The sequence below is a fragment of the Cetorhinus maximus genome, chromosome 2 (genome assembly GCF_964194155.1).
Source record: "Cetorhinus maximus chromosome 2, sCetMax3.hap1.1, whole genome shotgun sequence".
NCBI lineage: Eukaryota > Metazoa > Chordata > Chondrichthyes > Lamniformes > Cetorhinidae > Cetorhinus > Cetorhinus maximus.
This window is the reverse complement of record NC_135880.1, coordinates 116,361,511-116,383,539: the sequence shown is the minus strand read 5'-3', so window position 1 is coordinate 116,383,539 and position 22,029 is coordinate 116,361,511. Positions and strand designations below refer to the sequence as shown.

At 40.2% G+C, this 22,029-nt stretch overlaps 1 protein-coding gene across 3 annotated transcripts in view; it reads left to right on the top strand.

The window, feature by feature from the left end:
- The window catches only part of ror2 (receptor tyrosine kinase-like orphan receptor 2), a 339,608-nt gene extending 320,580 nt beyond the window's left edge, over positions 1-19,028 (top strand). For all 3 annotated transcript variants that reach the window (XM_078568791.1, XM_078568782.1, XM_078568772.1), the window contains 2 exons: positions 8,764-8,966; positions 16,175-19,028. In XM_078568791.1, coding sequence (XP_078424917.1) covers positions 8,764-8,966; positions 16,175-17,623 — 1,652 coding nt within the window. In that variant the 3' untranslated portion in view covers positions 17,624-19,028. The remainder of the gene's footprint in view (positions 1-8,763; positions 8,967-16,174) is intronic.
- Positions 19,029-22,029: the final 3,001 nt, after the last annotated feature.

Sequence of the window (22,029 nt, the reverse complement as noted above, 5' to 3'; positions counted from 1 at the left end):
ACCTTACCCGAGACCCAACTCTCGCAGGCTGAACATGGAACTTATACGGGAATGTCCAAGTGTACAGCGACATTAACGTGAAACAGTAGCAATGCATTGCGAATGCAGGGTTCTAATTAGAGAGTGACAATGTAAAATTATGTTGTGAGGGTGACGTTAAGCAAAGACTTCCTTTATTTGTATATCGCCTTTAATTTTAATAAAATGAGCCAAAGTGCTTTGAGAATGAGAGCACAGACTCAGAGTAGGATATTTAGAACTAACCACAAAGCCAGGTCAGAAAGCTCTTTAAAGATTGGAGTACAACACAGAAGAAGGCAGTTCCCGATGGTGTGTAACAGGTCTATCTATCGCCATCCATTCCCGGCCACCAAAGATAACTTTGCACGATCGTCTTCATTCTTGATATTCCCAGATGGGCACTGTGTAACTTTACTAAGAGTTACTAGAGTTAACTCGACTAAGCTCCCGCTATCCGCAAATTTAGAGGAGATGGCTCAGCAATAAATTCAAATACTAATTTTTATCAACATGGAAGCAATCATACTCCTAACAATTGGCAATTTAAAATGGTGGAGCGTTATTTTTGTCAAAGTAGGCCCATATTGAAACATTGCAAAGCAAGACTAAAACAGGCTTCCAGGCAACAAACGAAGTCCAATGAAGTATATAGCGTGAAAGAGCCAGAAACAACCAATTCTGATATTTATCCCTTATTCAACATGAAAGTTGAGAAGACAGAACCAATCACTGTCACTTTACAAGTGAATGGTAAATCCTTAAAAATGGAAGTAGACACTGGTGCTTCTACCACTGTAGTAGGAGGACCACACTTTCAGATATTTAAATAAAGGTGCTCAACAATTAAATTTGGAACAAACTTTTGAAAATGTATGTAGGCGAACAAATCCAGGTAAAAGGTATCACCAGTATACCTGTTTATTATAGACACCAAACAGCACAACAACCAGTGATGGTGGTAGAAGGTGAAGGACCAAGCCTTCTCGGGCATGATTGGTTGAAAGAGATTAAATTAAACTGGTCTGAAATCTTCCAGTTGCAAGCAGGAGGGCTGCCAGAGCTGCTTAAAAAAATGACACAGTCTTCAAGGATAAACTGGGAAAAATCAAAGGCCTACAGGCCAAGATTTACATGGACCCAGAAGCAACTCCTCGCTTCTTGAAAGCAAGGTCAGTGCCATACAACCTGAGAGAGAAGGTTGACGCTGAGTTGAACCGGCTAGAGAGGCTGGGTGTCATCAAAGTGGTTCAGCTCTCATGAGTGGGCAGTCCCTGAACTAAAACCGGATCAGACCGTCCAGATCTGTGGATGATGAACTAACAGTCAACAAAGGCAGCCAAAGTGTGCAAGTATCTTATTTCCAAGATTGAAGACCTCTATGCCAAACTAGCAGGAGGGACAACATATACAAAGCTTGACATGAGTCATATCAGCAACTGGAACTGGATGATGCCTCTCGAGAATTTGAGACCGTAGACACTCAAAGGGTTATATCAATACACACGCCTGCCCTTCGGTGTTTCTTGGGCCTGTGCCATTTTTCAGAGGATGATGGAGAGCTTGCTACAAGGATTACCTCAAGTTGTGGTCTACCTGGACAATGTACTAATAACTGGATTCACAGAAACGAACACTTGGCTAATCTAGAGGAAGTCCTGAAATGATCTTTAGAAGGAGTGCGTCTAAAGAAGGGAAAATGTACTTTTCAGGCAGCAGAGTAGATTGTCCAAGGGCTACACCCTGTTGAAGAGAAGGTTAAAGCAATCCGAGAGGACCTGCACCCAAGAATGTTTCTGAACTTAAATCATTTTTAAGGATGGTAAATTATTATGGCCGATTTCTACCAATTTTATCAACGGTTTTAGCCCCTCTACATTCACTGCTAAAGAAAAACCAGCATTGGGTTTGGAAGTCACCCAAGAAGAAGTCTTTGCGAAAGTGAAACAGCTCTTGCACTCTTCAAATTTGTTGGTGCACCACAAGCCGACAAAGGAATTGGTGCTAACTTGCGATGCGTCCTCCTATAGAGTGGGAGCAGTACTATCTCACAAGATGGACGTCGGTACAGAGAGGACGATAGGCTATGTATTCAGGACACTTACACAGCTGAGAAAAGATATTCTCAGATCGAAAGGGAAGGTCTGTTGATTATTATTGGTGTAAAAAAAATTCAACCAATGCGAGCATGGGTGACACTTCACGATAGTATCAGACCACAAACCACTTTTGGGTCTCGTTTCGCAAGGAAAAGGCTATGCCATCTTCATCACCAGTTTGTTATAGAGTTGATTTTCCAGGCAACTTTTCTTGGTGGAAACATTGAACTTTATTTACAAGACAGCAGCAGCAGGTACATGTGTGAATCTAACTCTATAACTAAAGAAGAGCCCTCTCCTAGAGGTTCCCCATGCTGCTGATTGGTTTACACAGATCATGTGATCTTACAATACGAGATTATTCTTAAAGCTGCTGTCCTACATTTATCAGAACTCTAATTACTACAGTCACCAAATGAGAAACTGACAATTAGAGGGTGCAGACTAGGATACAGAGCTGGAGAGATGGGATGGGATAGATTTGTAAATTCGGGATAAAGATTTTGAATTTTGTGCATTGGAAGAGGGGAAACAGGTGGAGATTGAAAGGATAGAGATGATTAGCAAGCATGTGTTAAGGTAGGAGGGGAGGCAGATGATGGAATGTTAGATAATATGGAGTTTGTTTAGGGAGGAGCGGGGAGGTGAATCAAGGTAATGAAAGTGTGGGTTTGAGTTTCACTGATGATGGGAGTAAAATGGGGGTAGAAACAGGCAATGTTTCAAAGTATGTGGTCCAAATGATGAGTTTGGAACTCTGGGCCTATCAGGACACCAAGAGTTTGCATCATCTGCTTAGGAAGGGGATAGAGATGCTGATAAGGATAAGGGGATGGAGTTTTTGTCAAGCACCAAATGAGATGACTTTGGTTTTCTCAATGGTCAGCTGGAAAAAAGATTTGGCTCACACATGACTTGATGTCAGATAAAGTGTACTAATAAACAGAGAAAGTAAGATTTAAATATGATTTAAAAGCATTTCTTGAAGTAATGTTTTAAATGCTTACATTTTCTCAAATTGTTCATATGACCAAGCTAATATATCTGTGAAACTATATGTAAGATACAAACCTTTATTTAATTTTTCAAAAAGGCATGGAAGCTAACAGTACGATATCTAACAGAATCAGTGACTGTTACTGAAACAAAATAGATTAACTGATAGTGCAAATAAATAAGTACGATCTGATATCGTAATTATTTGTAGCCATGTCTCTGTAATAGATAAGTACGATCTGATATCCATTACAGAGATATGGCTACAGGATGACAGAGTGGGGCCTAAATATTGAAGGGTATGTGACATTTAGGAAGGACAGAAAGTTAGGAAAAGGTAGAGGGGTGGCTCTGTTAATTAATGATGGTATTAGCACATTAGCGAGGGATGACCTAAGCTCAGGAAACTAGGATGTAGAAGCGGTTTGGGTTGAGATTAGAAATGATAAGGGCAAGAAGTCACCGGTGGGAATGGTGTACAGGCCTGCAAATTGTAACTACATAGTAGGACAGAGTATAAAAGAAGAGATAATGGGAGCTTGGCAGAAAGGTACAGCAATAATCATGGGGGATTTTAATCTACGTATAGACTGGAAAAATCAGATGGACAAAGGTAGTGTGGAGGAGTTCATAGAATATTTTCAGGATAGTTTCTTAGAACAGCACGTTCTGGAGCCAACCAGAGAGCAGGCTATACTAGACCTGGTATTGAGCAACGAGATAGGATTAATTGATAACCTCCTAGTGAAGACACCCCTAGGTAGTAGCGATAATCATATGATTTAATTTCACATTCATTTTGAGGGAGAAACTAGTATTTTAAACTTAAATAAGAGAAATTATGAGGGCATGAAAGCAGAGTCAGCTAAAGTGAACTGGCAAATGAGGTTAAGGGATAGGTCAATAGAAATTCGGTGGCAGGCATTTAAAAGGATATTTCAGAATACACAGAGTATATACATTCCAATGAGAAACAAAAATTCCAAGGGGAGGGCCCACCATCCACGGTTAACTAAAAAAAGTTAAAGACGGTATCAAACTTAAAGAAAAAGCATATAATTACACAAAGACGGATAGCAGGTCAGAAGATTGGAAAGGATATAAAGAACAACAAAGGATGACAAAAAGCCTAATAAGGGGGGAAAATCAGAGTGTGAGAGAAAGCTAGCTAGTAATTAAAGACAGATAGTAAGAGTTTCTATAGATATTTAAATAAGGAAAGAGTTAACAAAATGAGCATTGGTCCTATAGAAAGTGCATCTGGGGAATTGATAATGGAAAGTAGGGAGATGGCGGATGAATTAAACAGGTATTTTGCTTCGGCCTTCACTATAGAGGACGCAAGTAACATCCCGGAAATAGCTGTAAATCAGGAAATGGAAGGGAGGGAGGAACTCGGGAAAATTACAATCACCAGGGAAGTGGTATTGAGCAAATCGTTGGGGCTGCAGGCTGACAAATGCCCAGGTCCAGATGGACTTCACCCTAAGGTCTTGAAAGAAGTGGTTAGTGAGATAGTTGATGCACTGGTTTTAATCTTCCAAAATTCTCTAGATTTGGGGAAGGTTCCAATAGATTGGAAAATAGCAAATATAACTCCTTTATTCAAAAAGTGTGGGAGATAGAAAGCAGGAAATTATAGGCCAGTTAGCCTAACATCTGTCATAGGGAAAATGTTAAAAGTTATTGTTAAAGATTTTATAGCAGGGCACTTAGAAAAAATCAAGGCAATCAGGCAGAGTCAACATGGTTTTGTAAAAGGGAAATCATGTTTAACCAATTTATTGGAGTTCTTTGTAGGAGTCACATGTGCTGTGGATAAGGGGAACCAGTAGATGTACTGTACCTAGATTTCCAGAAGGCATTTGATAAAGTGCCACATTCAAGGTTATTGCATGAAGTAAAAGCTCATAGTGTAGGGAGTAACATATTGGCATGGAGAGAAGATTGGCTAGCTAACAGGGAGTAAAGAGTTGGCATAAATAGGTCTTTTTCTGGTTGGCAGGATGTGATGAGTGGTGTGCCAGAGGGATCAGTGCTAGGGCCTCAACTTCTTACAATTTATATAAATGACTTAGATTAAGGTACTGTTAGAATGGTTGCTAAATTTGCTGATGACACAAAGATTTGTAGGAAAGTAAATTGTGAAGAGGATGTAAGGAGGCTACAAAGTGACATAGATAGGTTAAGTGAGTAGGTAAAGACCGGGCAAATCAAGTATAATGTGGACAAATGTAAAATCATTCATTTTGGCAGGAAGAATAAAAAAGAAGCATATTATCTAAATGGGGAGAGATTGAGGAGCTCTGAGATTCAAACGGATTTGGGTATCCTAGTGCATGAATCACAAAAGGTTAGTATGCAGGTACAGCAAGTAATTAAGAAAGCTAATGGAATGTTATCATTTATTGTGAGGGGAATTGATTACAAAAGTAGGGAGGTTATGTTTCAGTTGTACAGGGCATTGGTGTACCTAGATTTCCAGAAGGCATTTGATAAAGTGCCACGTATTGTGTACAGTACTGGTCTCCTTATTTAAAGAATGATGTAAATGCATTAGAAGCAGTTTAGAGAAGGTTTACTAGACTAATATCAGGAATGGGTGAGTTTTATGAGGAAAGGCTGGACAGGTTAGGCTTGTATCCACTGGAATTTAGAAGAATAAGAGGTGACTTAATTGAAACCTTTAAGATCCTGAGGGGTCTTGACAGGGCGGATGTGGAGAGGATGTTTCCTCTTGTGGGAGAATCTAGAACTAGGGGTCACTGTTTAAAAATAAGGGGTTGCTCATTTAAGACAGAGATGAGGAGAAATTTTTCTCTCCCGAGAGTCTTTGGAACTCGCTTCCTCAAAAGGCAGTAGAAGCAGTCTTTGAACATTTATAAGGCAGAGCCAGGTAGCTCCTTGATTAACAAGGAGGTGAAAGGTTATCAGGGGTAGGCAGGAGTGTGGGATTGAGGTTACATTCGGATCAGCCATGATCTTATTGAATGGTGGTGTAGGCTCAAGGGGCCGAGTGGCCTACCCTTGATCCTAATTCGTATGTAAAGAATTTAGTTAAGTTTCCAAAACAGTAAGTTTTGGGCCTTGTAATGCTGATATATGATTGGTGAATAGAAATGGCTGAAATTAAACTGTTTTAATAGCAGTCACTTCAATAGCATGTTCATGATGAAAGAGGAATTGGTTTAGACACTTGAAAGGTTTAAAATTGATAAGGAGATGGTATGGGAAAAGCTGTCTGTGTTTAAAGTTGATAAGGCACCAAGACTGGATGAGATTCATCCAAGGATGTGAGAGTGGAAATTGCAGAGGCACTGGCCATAATTTTCTAATCTTCCTTAGACTTGGGTGGTGCCAAATGAATGGAGAATTACCTTGTTCTAAAAAGGGTGTTAAGATAAGCCCAGCTACTATAGGTCAGTCTGTTTAACCTCGGTGGTGGGCAAGCTTCTAGAAACAATAATTCAGGACAAAATTAATAGTCACTTGGACAAACATGGGTTAATTAAGGAAAGGCAGCACAGATTTGTTAAAAGCAAATCGTATTTAACTCCTTTGCTTAAGTTTTTTGATGAGGTAAAAGAGAGGGATGATGAGGGTATTGTTGTTGATGTGGTGCACATGGACTTCTGAAAGGTATTTGATACAATGCCACATGACAGACTTGTGAGAAAATTCACCAAGGCTCCTTAGATAGCGCCTTCCAAACCCACGACCAACCCACTACAATCTAGAAGGACAAAGGCAGCAGATAGATGGGAAAGCACCATCTGGAAGATTTCCCTCTGTAAGTCTCTCACCATCCTGACTTGGAAATATACCACTGTTCCTTCACTGTAGCTGGGTCAAAATCCTGGAACTCCTTTCCTAACAACACTGTGGGTGTACCTACACCATATGGACTGCGTTGGTTCAAGAGTGCAGCTCGTCATCACCTTCTCAAGGGAAACTAGGGATGGCAATAAATGCTGGCCCAGCCAGTGAAGCCCACATCCTGTGAATGAATTTTTAATAATTAGAGCTCATGCAATAAAAGGGACAATAAGCAATGTAGATACGAAATTGGCTGAGTGGCAGGAAACAGAGAGCAATGGTTAATGGTTGTTTAGTAGAAGGTTTATAATAGAATTCCCCAGGATGTTAAGACCTTTGCTCTTCCTGGTATGTATTAGTGACCAAGACCTTGGTATACAGGGCACAATTTAAAAATTTGGAAGTATTGTGAGGAAATAGTGTAGAACTTCAAAAGGACATAGGTTGGTGAAATAGACAGACAAGTGGCAGATGAAATTTAATGCAAAGATTTGTGAAGTAATTCATTTTGGGAGGAAGAACATGGAGAGACAATATAAAATAAAGGGTGCGATTCTAAAGAGGATGAAGAGCAAATTGACCTGTGTGTGTATATATGCATAAGCCATTAAAGGTGGCAGGACAGATTGAGAGAGCAGTTAATAAATCATACAGCAGCCTAGGCTTTTTTAATAGGGGCATAGAGTACAAAAGCAAGGAAGTTATGTTAAACCTGTATGAAACACTGGTTTGACCTCAACTGGAGTACTGCATCCAGTTCTGGGCACTACATTTTAGGAAGGATGTGAACGCATTAGAGAGAGTGTAGAAATTATTAATGAGAATGGTTCCAGGGATGAAGAACTTCAGTTATGTAGATTAGAGAAGTTGAGGCTGTTTTTTCTTGGAAGGGAGAAGGTTGAGAGGAGATTTGATAGAGGTATTCAAAATCATGAGGGGTCTGGACAGAGCAGATCGGGAGAAACTGTTCCCATTGATGGAAGGATCAACAACCAGAGGGCACAAATTTAATGTAATTCGAAAAAGAAGCAATGGCAAAAACGTTTTGGTACACTAAGTGGTTAGGATCTGGAATGCACTGCCCTAGGGTGTGGAGGAGGCAGATTCAATTGAGCTACTTGAGGGAATTCGATTATTATCTGAAATGGAAGAATTTGAAGGGATATGGGAAGATGATGGGGGAGTTCCACTAGGTGAATTGCTCCTCCAGAGATTCAGCACAGACAAGATGAGCCAATGGCCTCCTTCTGTGTAGTAACCATTCTATGATTCTTTAAGCAGCATTTCTTCCTCTCTTGCATTTTTGCTCCTTAACTTGCTTTTTTGTAAAAATATTATTTTGCCATCTGACTAGAAACTTCATACATGCACTGAATTGTTGTTGACAGCTACTGTAACTTGTGATTTGCACACTGTTACACTACCATCATTGAGGTTCTCTGAAAATTAAATTATGAAGTTAACTTCCTTTTATTTCTTTTCACCTTTATTGAAAGACAAAATGTTATGTAAGTAGACTCCGATAACCTGAATGAAAGAATTGGGTTAGAGCAGACGCTGAGGTAGATATTATAAAGATGAGTAAACATTATAATGGTTGTTCCTCTACAGTGAAACTGAGTTAGCTCCCTCAAGAGTTCTTAACTTAAAAATCACTTCTTCAACTGTCCTTTCAAATATATTATTAAAACAACAAAAGCTTATAAATAACTGAAACAATATTTATGGTTCTTTCGATATATATAATATATATATATATATATAAAAGGATTGCTCGACTAAGACACTGAACAAATTTGAGCAATACCAACAGTATATCTATTTATTTCTACAGATCCACGTGAAAATAGCAAAATGGAGATCCTCTACATACTTGTCCCCAGCATTGCCATTCCACTGGTCATTGCTTTGTTATTTTTCCTAATATGTATGTGTCGAAACAAACACAAGGCATCTACACCTTCTCCACAGCGGCGCCAGCTGATGGCATCTCCCAGTCAGGACATGGAGATGCCACTCATCAGCCCTCACAAACAGGTAATTTTATGCTAGTGTCATAATAATTTAACTTGTTTCATGATTGTCAGTTCACATGTCAACTTAATGTATTGGCAGCATTGTCATCTCTGAGCTCAAGGCGATGTGTTTGAGTGCATCATCTAGACCAACCCTTCAGTGCAGTGATAAAAGGGTCCTCCATTATTGGAGATGCTGTCTATGTGGAGGGCTGTTAGACTGAGGTCCTGCCATTAAAGAGCATTCAAGATCCCTTTGCACTACACCAAAAAAAGAGTTTGAAATTTGCCAAACCAATAGTAACTAGTCATCCCTGGGAGAGCCAAAGGAATAACTGTTAGTCAGACCCAAGAGAAAAAAACTAACTTTATTGTTCACCGCATGGAATGCGTGTGGGGGTTCCAGTTCAGTTTGGATTTTGTAAGTAGAGCAGCTGGAAGATTTGCCTTGTTTGAAGCTAGAGGAAGAAATCTACAGTGGTCCTCACAGAGACTTGTGACAGAAAGCAGTCAGCTTGAATAGTTAGCTTAGAAAGAGCTGTACAGAATCTGTGGGATAAAGTCCAAAGCCAGGACAAGGAGCTGAGGAGTCCACGGTCGTGAAGTCATTAAAAAAAAATGGTGGATCACTTAGCCAAATGCTAATGGAAGGATCCCCATAGAATCTTACCTCAAAGGAAAGCTGGAACACTGGGGAGAATTAAAGTGAATTTCAGTGGGCTGTGGCATACCTTTGGGTTGGTCCCAGGAAAAGTGAATGAACCTTCAAGATGTCATAAGATCAGGGAACCATTGGGGGCATGCAAAATGTAGGACTGAGTAAATAGCATAAGTCTTTATGAGCTGTATTGTTACGTTAGTGATGCTTGCTTTGTTTAATTTCTCTATATATACAATGTTTGTTTTTGTTAAACAATGTCAAATCCTGTGGCGTGGTTCTGTTGGTTAATTGCTGGGTGTTCGGACTACTTCTTTAAACATGAATCGTCCACAACAGGATCATAACAATTCAACCACAATCTGTGACCTTGTGACCCAGTATATCCCTTATGCTACCATTATAATCAAACCAGGCAACTAACTCTGGATAAATGAGGGGTGTAGATGAAATACCAGCAGCAGAATTAGGCATACCTGAAAATGAGATCACAACCTGTTGAAGCTATAACACTTGCATGCATGCTAAACAGTGGAAGCAGCATCCTATAGATGGAGCTAAGCAATCCCATAAACAACAGATCAGATCAAAGCTCTGTATTCATAGTCGCAGAGGTCTACAGCACAGAAAAAGGCCCTTCGGCCCATTGAGTCTGCACCTGTCAAACAAGTACCTAACTATTCTGATCCCATTTTCCAGTACTAGGCCCATAGCCCTGTATGCCATGCCATCGCAAGTGCACATCCAAATACTTCTTAAATGTTATGAAGGTTTCTGCCTCTACCACCCTTTCAGGCAGAGAGTTCCAGATTCCCACCACCCTCTGAGTGAAAAAATTATTCCTCACATCCCCTCTAAACCTCCTGCCCCTTACCTTAAATCTATGCCCCCTGGTTATTGATCCCTCCAGCAAGGGGAAAAGTTCCTTCCTGTCTACCCTATCTATGCCCCTCATAATTTTATACACCTCAATCACGTCCCCCCTCAATCTCCTCTGCTCCAAAGAAAATAACCTCAGTCTATCCAATCTCTCCTCATAACTAAAACTCTCCAGCCCAGGCAACATCCTGGTAAATCTCCTCTGCACTCTCTCTAGTGCAATAATATCCTTCCTATAATGCAGATTCCAGAACTGCACGCAATACTCTAGCTGTGGCCTAACCAGCGTTTTGTACAGTTCCAGCATAACCTCTTTGCTCTTATATTCTATGCCTCGGCTAATAAAGGCAAGTATCCCATATGCCTTCTTAACCACCTTATTTGTCTTTCACGCTACCATAAGGGACTGGTGGACATGCACACCAAGGTCCCTCTGATCCTCAGTACTTCCCAGGATCCTACCATTCATCATGTACTCCCATGCCTTGTTTGTCCTGCCCAAGTGCATCACCTCACACTTATCCGGATTAAATTCCATTTGCCACTGATCGGCCCACCTGACCAGCCCGTCTATATCCTCCTGTTATCTAAGGCTATCCTCCTCACTATTTACCATCCCACCAATTTTCATGTAATCCACGAACTTACTGATCAACCCTCCTACATTCAAGTCTAAATCGTTTATATATACCACAAACAGCAAGGGACCCAACAAGGATCCCTGTGGAACCCCACTGGACACAGGCATCCAGACACAAAAACACCCCTTCACCATCGCCCTCTGCTTCCTGCCACTCAGCCTATTCTGGGTCCAAATTGCCAAAATGCCTTGGATCCCATGGGCTCTTATCTCCGTTATCAGTCTCCCATGCGGGACCCTATCAAAAGCCTTGCTGAAGTCTAAGTAGACTACATCTAATGCATTGCCCTCATCTACACACCTGGTCACCTCTTCGAAAAATTCAATCAAATTGGTCAGACATGACCTCCCCTTAACAAAACCATGCCGACTGTCCTTGATTAATCCTTGTCTTTTCAAGTGTAGATTAATTCTGTCCCTCAGAATTGCTTCCAATAGTTTCCCCACCACTGAGGTTAGACTGACTGGCCTGTAGTTCTCTGGTTTATCCTTTCCTCCCTTCTTGAATAACGGTACCACATTGGCTGTCCTCCAGTTCTCTGGCACATCTCCTGTGGCCAGAGAGGTGTTGAAAATTATTGCCAGCGCCCCTGCTATCTCCTCCCTTGCCTCACTCAACAGCCTGGGATACATTTCATCCGGGCCTGGAGATTTATCTATTTTTAAGCCTGCCAGACCACTTAGAACCTCCTCCCTTTCTATGCTAATTTCTTTCATTATATCACAGTCCCTCTGCCTGATTTCCATACCCACGGCGTACCCCTCACCCGTGAACACCGACACAAAGCACCCACCCAGAACCCCACCCATGTCCTCCGGCTCCACACACACACCACCACCATTCCTATGACATCAAGCCATGAATGGCAAATAAAGAGGAGGAGGAAGCTCCCTGTACCTCCCCAGCCTCTATGATGGCATAGACCAGGATGTGAGGGCAAAAGACCAGACTGAATCATTTGCAACCACCTTCAGCCAAAAGTGCCGAGTGGATAATCCAGACTTCAGCCAATTCACTTCACTCCATGTGATATCAAGAAATGGCTGAGTTCACTGTATACAGCAGAGGCTATGGGTCCTGACAACATCTTGGCTGCAATGCTGAAGTCTTGTGCTCCAAAACTGACCAAGCTGTTCCAGGACAGCTAAAACACTGCCATCTACCTGACAAAGTGGAAAGTTGCCCAGGTATGACCTTTCCACACAAAGCAGGACAAATCCAATCCAGCCAATACTGCCCCGTCAGTCTACTCCCAATCGTCAGCAAAGTATGGAAGGTTTTGTCACCAGTGCTATCAAGCAGCATTTACACAACAGCAACCTGCTAACTGATACCTGGTTTGGGTTCCGCCAGATCATTTGGCTCCATCACTTATTGCAGCCTTGGTCCAAACATGAACAAAAGATCTGAATTCCAGATGTGAACTAGGAGTGACTGCCCTTGACATTTGACAAAGTATAGCACTAAGAATCTCTTGTAAAATTGAAGTCAATGGGAACCAGGGAGAGAAACTCTCCACTGGCTGGAGTCATACCTAGCCAAAAGGGAGATGGTTGTATTTGTTGGAAGGCACTCATCTCAGCCCCAGAATATTCCTGTGGTTGTTCCTCAGGCCAGTGTCCTCAGCACCACCATCTTCAGAGGCTTCATCAATGACTTTCCCTCTATCATAACATCAAAAGTGAGGATGTTTGCTGATGATTGCAGTGTTCAGTACCACTCACACTCCTCCGTTACTGAAGCAGTCCTTGCCTGCATGCAGCCAGAGCTGGAACCCCCTCTCTAAAAGCGCTGTGGATATATGTGCACCACACAGACTACAGCAGTTCAAGAAGGTGACTCACCACCACCTTCGAGGGTAATTATATGCTGTCCTTGCCAATGATGCCCATATCCCACAAATGAACAACAAAATATGTATTAAAGCTTTCCAGTTTATATAGCAGTCAAAGCCCAAATACAGTTTCGTCCAGAACAATCATTTTTTCGCCCTTCTGTCTTACGCTGGATTCTAATTCAAAAAGTATAGGTACTTCCGTGTCCTTTTTCCTCCCACCTGCGCTCTATTCATCCATATATCACCCAATGAAGCTTTTTTAATTTGTGAAACTTTATAATGCTTATTGGCAGGCTATGGTACATCACAATTGAACTCAATCCTTACACACTGCCCCCATATCCACACCTCATTTTCTAGCAGGTGACATATGACAGTAAACAAAAGTGGAAGCGCCTCTCAAACCAATAGTACATCTGCTGCTGCTCGAACCAAGTTCACCTAATTCAGTACAGATTAAGGCTGAGATGGATCTTCCAAGTGTTTGTGGGCAGTAATTGACATACACTGCATTTACTCAATGAGCTGTGGAGAGAACTGCTTTGCTTTAATATTGTATAATAACAATCTGACGTGAGTTTCTTGTCATAATAGTAAAACCACTTGGACAAGCATGGACTAATAAAGGAGAGCAGAAAGGGTAGATAAGGGCAGTGCAGTTGATGTATCTGTGAACTTTCAAAAGTTATGATATACCACATACTAGGGTTATTTGGAAAATTGAAGCCCTTGGGATAAAAGGGATTGTACAACATGCATACAAAATAAACTAGGGGATAGAAAACAGAGTTGTGCCGAGTGGCTGGTTTTTTGACTGGAGGGAGGTATAAAATGAAGTTTTTCCCAAGGATCAGTACTAGGACAACTACCGTTTTTGATGTCATTAATGGCTTGGACTTGAAGGTATTGGATACAATTTCTATAACTGAAGATGACATGAAACTTGGAAGCGTAAGTATACAGTGAAGAAGATAATAAACTTCAAGAAGACATAGGCAGGCTGTTGGCATGGGCAAACATGTGGCAGATGAAATTCGATGCAGAGAAGTGTGAGATGATACATTTTGTTAGGAAGAAAGAAGAGAGACCAAACATTAAAGAAAGGTCCAATTTTAACAGGGCTGCAAGAACAGGCACCTGGGAGCTTGTGCACAAATCTTTGAAGGTGGCTGGACTAATAACACATATGGAATCCTGGGTTTCAGAAATTGAGGCATAGAGTACAAAACGTAGGAAGTTATGGTTAATTAAGTGTTTATTATTTATTGTTATAATCCCAGCAGGAGTAGCCTGTCCAATTCTGATCACCACACTTTAGGAAGAATTTGAAGGCTTTGAAGAAGGTGCAGAAGAGATTTACTAGAATGATTCCAGAGATAACAAATTAAGTTTATGTGAATAGACTGCAGCAGTTGGAGTTGTTCTCCTTGGAGCAGAGAAAGCAAATAGGTGATTTGATAAAGGTGTTTAAAATCATTAAGGGTTTAGAGAGAATAATTAAAGAGATTGTTTTTCTGATGGCTAAAGGATAAAAAACAAGAGCGCACAGATTTAAGTGATTGGCAAAAAAAATACAAAGGCAACATCAGTTTAAAAAATTGTTTATGCAAGGAATGGCTAGGATTTGGAATGCATTGCCTTTTGGGTGGTTAGAGCAGATTCAATAATAACTTTCAAAAGCGAATTAGACAAACACTTGCAGTGATATAGAGAAAGCCAGGGAGTGGCACAGACTTGTTGGGCCAAACGTCATCCCTCTGTGCTGTACTACTCTATGATTTTAACCAAATTGTTATGCGTAATTATGTTATGCAAATTTAAAAATCATATATACTCTTTGGTTTGTTTATTTTCTCAGGAGTTATCTGCTACAACTCCTTTGCTGAAAAACTTGTCAGTTGACCTTCTCTAAAACTCAATTCTCATTAAATACATGGAAAACAACTGTTAACTCTTTTTATGGATATTTCCAGTTAGGCTGAGTATTGTTAAAATGTGTCCCTTTTTAAACTGGCACCATCAACAAACTGAGAATTATAGTTAATTTAAAGGAACCTCAGCAAACCAAATCAATATGTCAGCTATGTAGTCTAACCTCTTCATGCGCACTGGTCACAGAATGCCTCAAGCATGACAACAACAGTTAAAATGTAAGAAAGACCTGGTGCATTTCATCCACTATTTCATCCTCACCATCCCCACAACTCAGTCAAGATCAATAATTTGGGGGGAAAGACTCAGTTCATCCTTTTAATAAATTCAAATTAACTTATTCTTCAATTACATAATTTAGTGTGCTGTGTATTTGTTCAGCTTTCAGTATATAAGGATAAATGTTAAATATGTTGTCCACCTGTCCATCAGATGAAAGTGGTTTTTGCTTATGGGATTAGTCTAAGGTTTATTTTGGGAAAAAATAGGCAATAATTTTAAAAGATTAATATGTTGTCAAAAAACAGGAAAAACTGATTTTGCTTTTAAGTTGCATGAAATATTGAGGATCAGGTTTCCACTTGTTAAAACTAGTGATATCAGTGTAATCCAGGCAATATCGACTGAATCAGCACAACAAACCAGGAAATTTTAAACAAGAGAGTGAGTTAGACATTTGTGTTTTCTGCAATCTTTCCCGCTGGCTTAAGATTCAATTTGACCAAATCAGGCCCCACTCAAAAAACATGTTCCAGGTTGACATTGCAAGATTCCACCCATAATGCTTGGTTTGGGAAATTCAATCTGTGCTCATTTGCTTAAGTGCATGAGTCTTAATAGCTACATTTTAGATGTTTTTTTTAATATCAAAAGTATTTAATTTCCCAAGAAACTGACTAGTGTACAATGAAACTGTTAAATGATTCAGCATAGTTTAAAGCCATTTTTAATGATTTTAAGTTGGGTTACCCACAGCTAGTGGACTAGACATTTGTTAAAAATGCTTATTGTTCCTGATAAACCTATTTTAGATGTATTAACAAAACTGCACCAGTTAGCGCTCTTAAATACAGCAAGAAAGAAACAAAAATAAATTATTACGTTTCATTGTACTGTCCAATTCCACTGGCTTATTGAAGATTTTAAGTTTGTGACTGTGCAAATTAATTTAATAGGAAACTTTTATTGTGATCTGACCAGCCCAATTTCAAGCGCATTGTGCAATGGGGAAACTCTACCCCTGATATTTTTGTTAACCAATTTCTTTTGGATTGTCCTTCTAGGGGAAATTGAAAGATATCTGTCTATCTGCAGTGCGATTCATGGAAGAACTTGGAGAGGATCGATTTGGGAAAGTGTACAAGGGACATCTGTACAGCACAGGCCCTGGTGAACAAGCACAAGTTATAGCTATTAAAACCATGAAGGACAAAACCGAAGTGTCACTCAGAGAAGAATTCAAACATGAAGCTTTGATGCGATCTCGGCTGCAGCATCCAAATATTGTTTGCCTGCTTGGCATAGTAACCAAAGAGCAACCCATGAGCATGATCTTTAGTTACCCTTCCCAGAGTGACCTCCATGAATTCCTAGTAATGCGGTCACCACATTCAGATGTTGGAAGTAGTGATGATGACAGGACAGTGAAGTCTGCACTGGAGCCAGCTGACTTCCTGCACATTGTGACTCAGATAGCAGCAGGCATGGAATACCTATCCGGCCACCATGTCGTACACAAGGATCTGGCCACTAGGAATGTCTTGGTCTGTGATAAGCTCCATGTAAAAATATCCGATTTGGGCATTTTCAGAGAGGTTTACTCCGCAGATTACTACAAGTTGATGGGAAATTCACTTCTACCGATTCGCTGGATGCCACCTGAAGCTATCGTATATGGCAAATTTTCTGTTGATTCTGACATATGGTCTTTTGGGGTAGTGGCATGGGAAATATTTGGCTACGGCCTGCAACCATATTGTGGATATTCCAATCAAGACGTCATAGAAATGATAAGAAACCGTCATGTGTTGCCCTGTCCAGATGACTGCCCAGCCTGGGTATACAGTCTGATGCTGGAGTGTTGGAATGAATTTCCATCAAGAAGGCCACGGTTTAAAGACATCCACACAAGACTCCGAACGTGGGAAAATCTGTCCAACTATAACAGCTCAGCTCCTCCTTCTGGGGGCAGCAATGCCACACAGACTAGCTCCCTCAGCACTAGTCCAGTCAGTAATGTTAGTAATGCAAGATATGTGGGACCAAAGCAAAAAACACACTTTCCACCACCTCAATTCATACCTGTAAAAGGACAGATACGGCCGATGGTTCCACCACCCCAATTGTACATTCCAGTAAATGGCTACCAGCCAATGCCAACCTATGGTGCCTATTTGCCAAATTATTACCCAATGCAAATCCAGATGCAGATGCCTCAGCAGTTACCCCCACAAATAGTACCAAAGACGGGTTCCCATAACAGTGGAAGTGGCTCCACAAGCACGGGTTATGTAACAACAGCGCCCTCAAATGCATCCGGTACAGATCGCATTGCTTTGATCCCAGACCAGTCAAATGGCACAGAAGATGAGCCAAATGAACCCACTGTTGTAGATGAAGTACCTGCATCTGAGAATCTGCAAGATGATGAAATGTTGGTACCAGAAACTGAATTACTCGGTGATGCTGACATACCACAAACAGCTGATGCGGAAGTGGATACAGAAGCATGAACTATTTTTTCCAGAAAACGATGAGGCCACAATCATTACTAACACATTAGTGATAATAAAAAAGAATGTGAAACAGCAAAAGTATTAAACCTATTATTTTTCTTTAAAAAGAACATCTCGGTTCATTAATGACACAGGTTCAATCTATCTGTGCCCTGTCTTTTTGTATTAGGCTGCCCTCAAATTTGTCATTCGCAGCTGGCACAGTAAGAAAGCCCTGATCCTTGCAATTTATATTCACTGTTCAGTGGAATGCATGCATCCGCAAAGGCAGATTTGAACCGAAGAGTGTTCTGGAGGTGCGTGACTCGACTGAATAAGCAGTTTCGATTTTCTACTGTTGCTGTGCAACTTTACATTGTCGAGCAATACCTCATATTTATATAACACGATAACCTATATGCTGACACATTGAACTGTATTAAACACACTTTATGAAGTAAAAACTGATGCATGGGGAAAACTAGCAACAAATATCCTCCAATTTTCAATGGAGGTACTTTCATTGTACATATTTGTACACTTGAATGGTGTTATTCATGGTCATTTTATAAACATTTTAGTAGAATGCAAAGAAAGGACATTCTGATAACTCCAACAGTATTGTCAACCCCTACCAGCAGTCTTCTGGCTCCCAGCAGTCAATCAATTCATAACTGAAGTGATGCAGGCTGGGCTGTAAATAACCTGAAGAAATGTACATGGAAAAAAAGGAGAATGAATGAGGATTCCAAAATATCCTACCATTTTACGAAAGAGAACTGGTGTACAGGTAGCTACTGTGTGGCATCCAATAGCAACACTGAGAAGGAGCAGATATGATAAACCAAACTACGTTATTATTGTTTCATATTAACCACCAAATGACTGTTTAACTGCCTTGTTCTATATTTTACATGTAAAATGTCAATTAATTGATTAAAAGTTTCCACTTTTACACATTAAGTGAAATATTCTTTGTAAATACAAAAAACATGAATACTCACTTTTTAACAAAAATCCTACTATTTCTTAAACTGACATTCTATGCAAACTATTTTGCATATTGGGTCCATTCTTTCCTTTTGTTACCTTTTTTAAAGAAATATGCTGTACAGAAAATGAACTTTGCATTTTAATAACCTCGAGGCTTTAATTGTAATTTATGTTTCATGACGTTTTTTGACATATACCTGCAATGAAACAAAAGTTTGATTTTATAATTTAACTGGAAACTTACTAAGTAAATACTTATTCCACTTAGTTTGATTTCCTCTTTATTGAATGACTTTTAAATTTCTTGTTTAGTTTATATGGAGGTTATTGCTAAACACACCAGAAGATTTGCATTACTGTAATGAGCGCACTGTTTATATATTTTGTAAACCAAACCACATAGCATTTCAAATAAAGTGATTAAACATCAGACATATGCAGTTTCTTGCTAAAGATTGTTTTTGGTAATAAGCTACGCTACATGTGGTGCAGGTGACTTCTACACCTTCAAATGAACATCTTATGACATACATTTAAGCAAAATGTTTTTACTGATTTGTTTTCATGCAATGCTGACATCCTTCAATAATCCAATTTTACATAGGCTTTTTTTTTCCTCATTTTAGAACAGTCTCCAAAATTCAGCTTTATTCTTTTATGTTTCTAGTCTGTTGTGCTTTATTCTTAAGAACTGATAGCAAAGATCAATAAGCGCCCCAAACTACAGTAACTAAACAGAGAGCTCATTCCACCTTTATTATGTGAGCACCATCACCAACTGCCCCAGTGAATTTAAACTACAGATTTTTCTTGTTTTTGTTGTGACTAAACTGCAGGATTCACAAGAAACTAACTTGTTTACTGTTTAAAATAAAAGGTACACATAAAACACTGCTACTGATATTACACCTCAACCTTCTACACCAAGTGGCAGTTATTGAAAAAATACACACTCCTAGCAGTTTGGATGGCTATGCAGACTTGATGGAGCTTGCACAACTTTTCTTCGCTTACCCTCTGCATATACTTATTTTCTACAGTATTACAAGGAACCATACATTGTTAAACCAGATTCAAAGCCTAGGGACTGTTTATGGTGTTACGATCTCTGGCGAGACTGATAATTTTTTAAAAAGAGATTCAAACTTCCAGTTACTAGCTGAAAGAATGACACAGCAAGATTTCATGTTTTAAAACTTTGACTGTAACAAATGACTAAAAGCACTATGACTAAATACTTTACTTTTTGTAAGCAACTTAAACTTTAAGTTACAGGGAGGAACGTTTCTCTTTTATACTAATCACACATCACACTCTCCATGGAATTACAGTCCTTACAGCAAAGAGCCCACTGATTCCACCCCCCCCCCGCCACGCAATGGGCCAATGGGTTCCTGTATTCCCACTTCGCCGTATAATAACTCAGAGTGACCGTCTCCAGGGACCTTCCACAGTTTTCGGTGAGTTCCTGAAATTCACCACCAACAGTAAAACGTGTTCTGCTGATTCTTCTTCCCTCTGGCCATGCCAGAACAAATCTTTCAGAATCTGCAGAAGGCTGCGGGATGTGTATTGTCAACTAGGGAACATTTCCCTCCTGTCTCCAGTTGTAGCTCGCAAAGCTGAGCAGCCTCTTCTGTTTGCTGACCACACAGGACTACTGTCTGTGATATTCATTGACTTGTAGAGAAGTCTATAGCATGATGTCAAAAATGGTTTCGTCTGCCCACTTGCCCGTGACAACATGAATTCAGCCTTGCATTCAGGTAGAAATGCTAATTAGCTATTATTGCCCATCAACTTATGTTCTTAGAAGTGTTGTAATGTGCCTTTAAGGGATGCGGCATGCCATCGGAAGTGTGGAATGTGAACCAGTCTCACTTTAACTTTGGACTGTGAGCAGAACACAGCACACACAGCTCTACTGTTGATGTCTTCAAGCATTCTACCTTTGTATAAATGTTCTTGTGTGCCTAGTCTAAATAAATGAACCCACAACATGTTTACCTAATTCCTTATGAGTGATTGGTGCCATTATAACATGATAAAAGCACAACATGGTGTTCAGCAGTGGTCAAACAGCCTGGCAGCAAGATTAAGCACAGGTACATCATGGTGAACAGCCTTGGATCATGCTAAATGGCTTGAGATGACCTTCAACGTTTTAGTCAGACTGCAATAAAGCCGCAGCACCAGAAGTGTTGAAATCGCAGTGTGATTATTGCACAGAAAAGCTTTGAAGACACAGCGCAGAGGTAGTGCTCAAATAAAGAGCTGGTAAGCAGACTGATCCCTCGTAGTGATATTGCAGTGCATAGCCTGTTAAATCAATGAGTGGGACAGTGCATCGAGCGGACCAGCACTGGGTTAGCACAGTTGGAAAAGGCGAGTGATCAGGGCGTGGGCTGGATTGATAGTCTGCTAGGAAGAGTCAAATAAAGAAAACAAACAAAGCTATCATAAAAATCAGGCCAGAAAATGTTGCAATTATAACAGGGGGCTAAGGGAGTTGCTGAAAAAATAAATTGAATAAAACAAGGAGGAAGATCAAAGGAATATGGTCAAAATGGCCACAAAATTCCCCAGTTTGAATTGAGATGCATCTGACCTACTATACAAATTTAAAATCTTTAAACACCGTTCAGAGCTTTGGTTTCTTGATCCAGGTGAGTCCAAACCAGACAAGCAAGCCATGAAGATTCACCTAGTAACTGGGAATGAAGGTTTACACAGGCTGAACACTTCAGGATTAACAGAAGAAGAGATAAAAGATCCCCAAGAGATATGGACTATATTGGAAGACCAGTTCTGTGTCAGGTTAAACTTCTGTATTCAACAACTAGAGCTCATGTCATTTCGACAACAGCCTACAGAATCCATAGACCACTTCAATCAGCAGATTTTTCAAATGCAGAGCTAGCAGACAGAATTGTTGAGTTGGTGATCGCATCCACTCCCATGGAGCCATTCTAGAAATATCTGCTAGACAACCCAAAATGTATAGCATCGACCAACGACTTAAGGATGGACTTAAGTACGAAGTGATGCTTGCAGGTCAATGAAGCTTACAGGTCCTAAGTACAACTCCAATTGTTGACTGACTCATTAGAACACTTAAACCTAGCAAGACATGTGGAAGATGTGGCCTTCTGCATGCCCCAAGAAAATGCCCAGCTTTCCATCAATTCTGCAAAAGCATATGGCAGAAAGGGCCATTGGTAGCAGCAGTGCACTACATCAAAGGCTGATGCAGCTACAAAGAGCCATGAACTGATCCAAATAGACCATGCACAACGGGTATCCTCAAGCAATAAGAACGATCATCTGTATCCTGTAAAAAAACACATGTGAAGTGATTGACAAACCAGAAAATGATGATGTGCACAACAAGATAAAGAGTGGTGAACACAGGTTTCACATCATCAATCTCA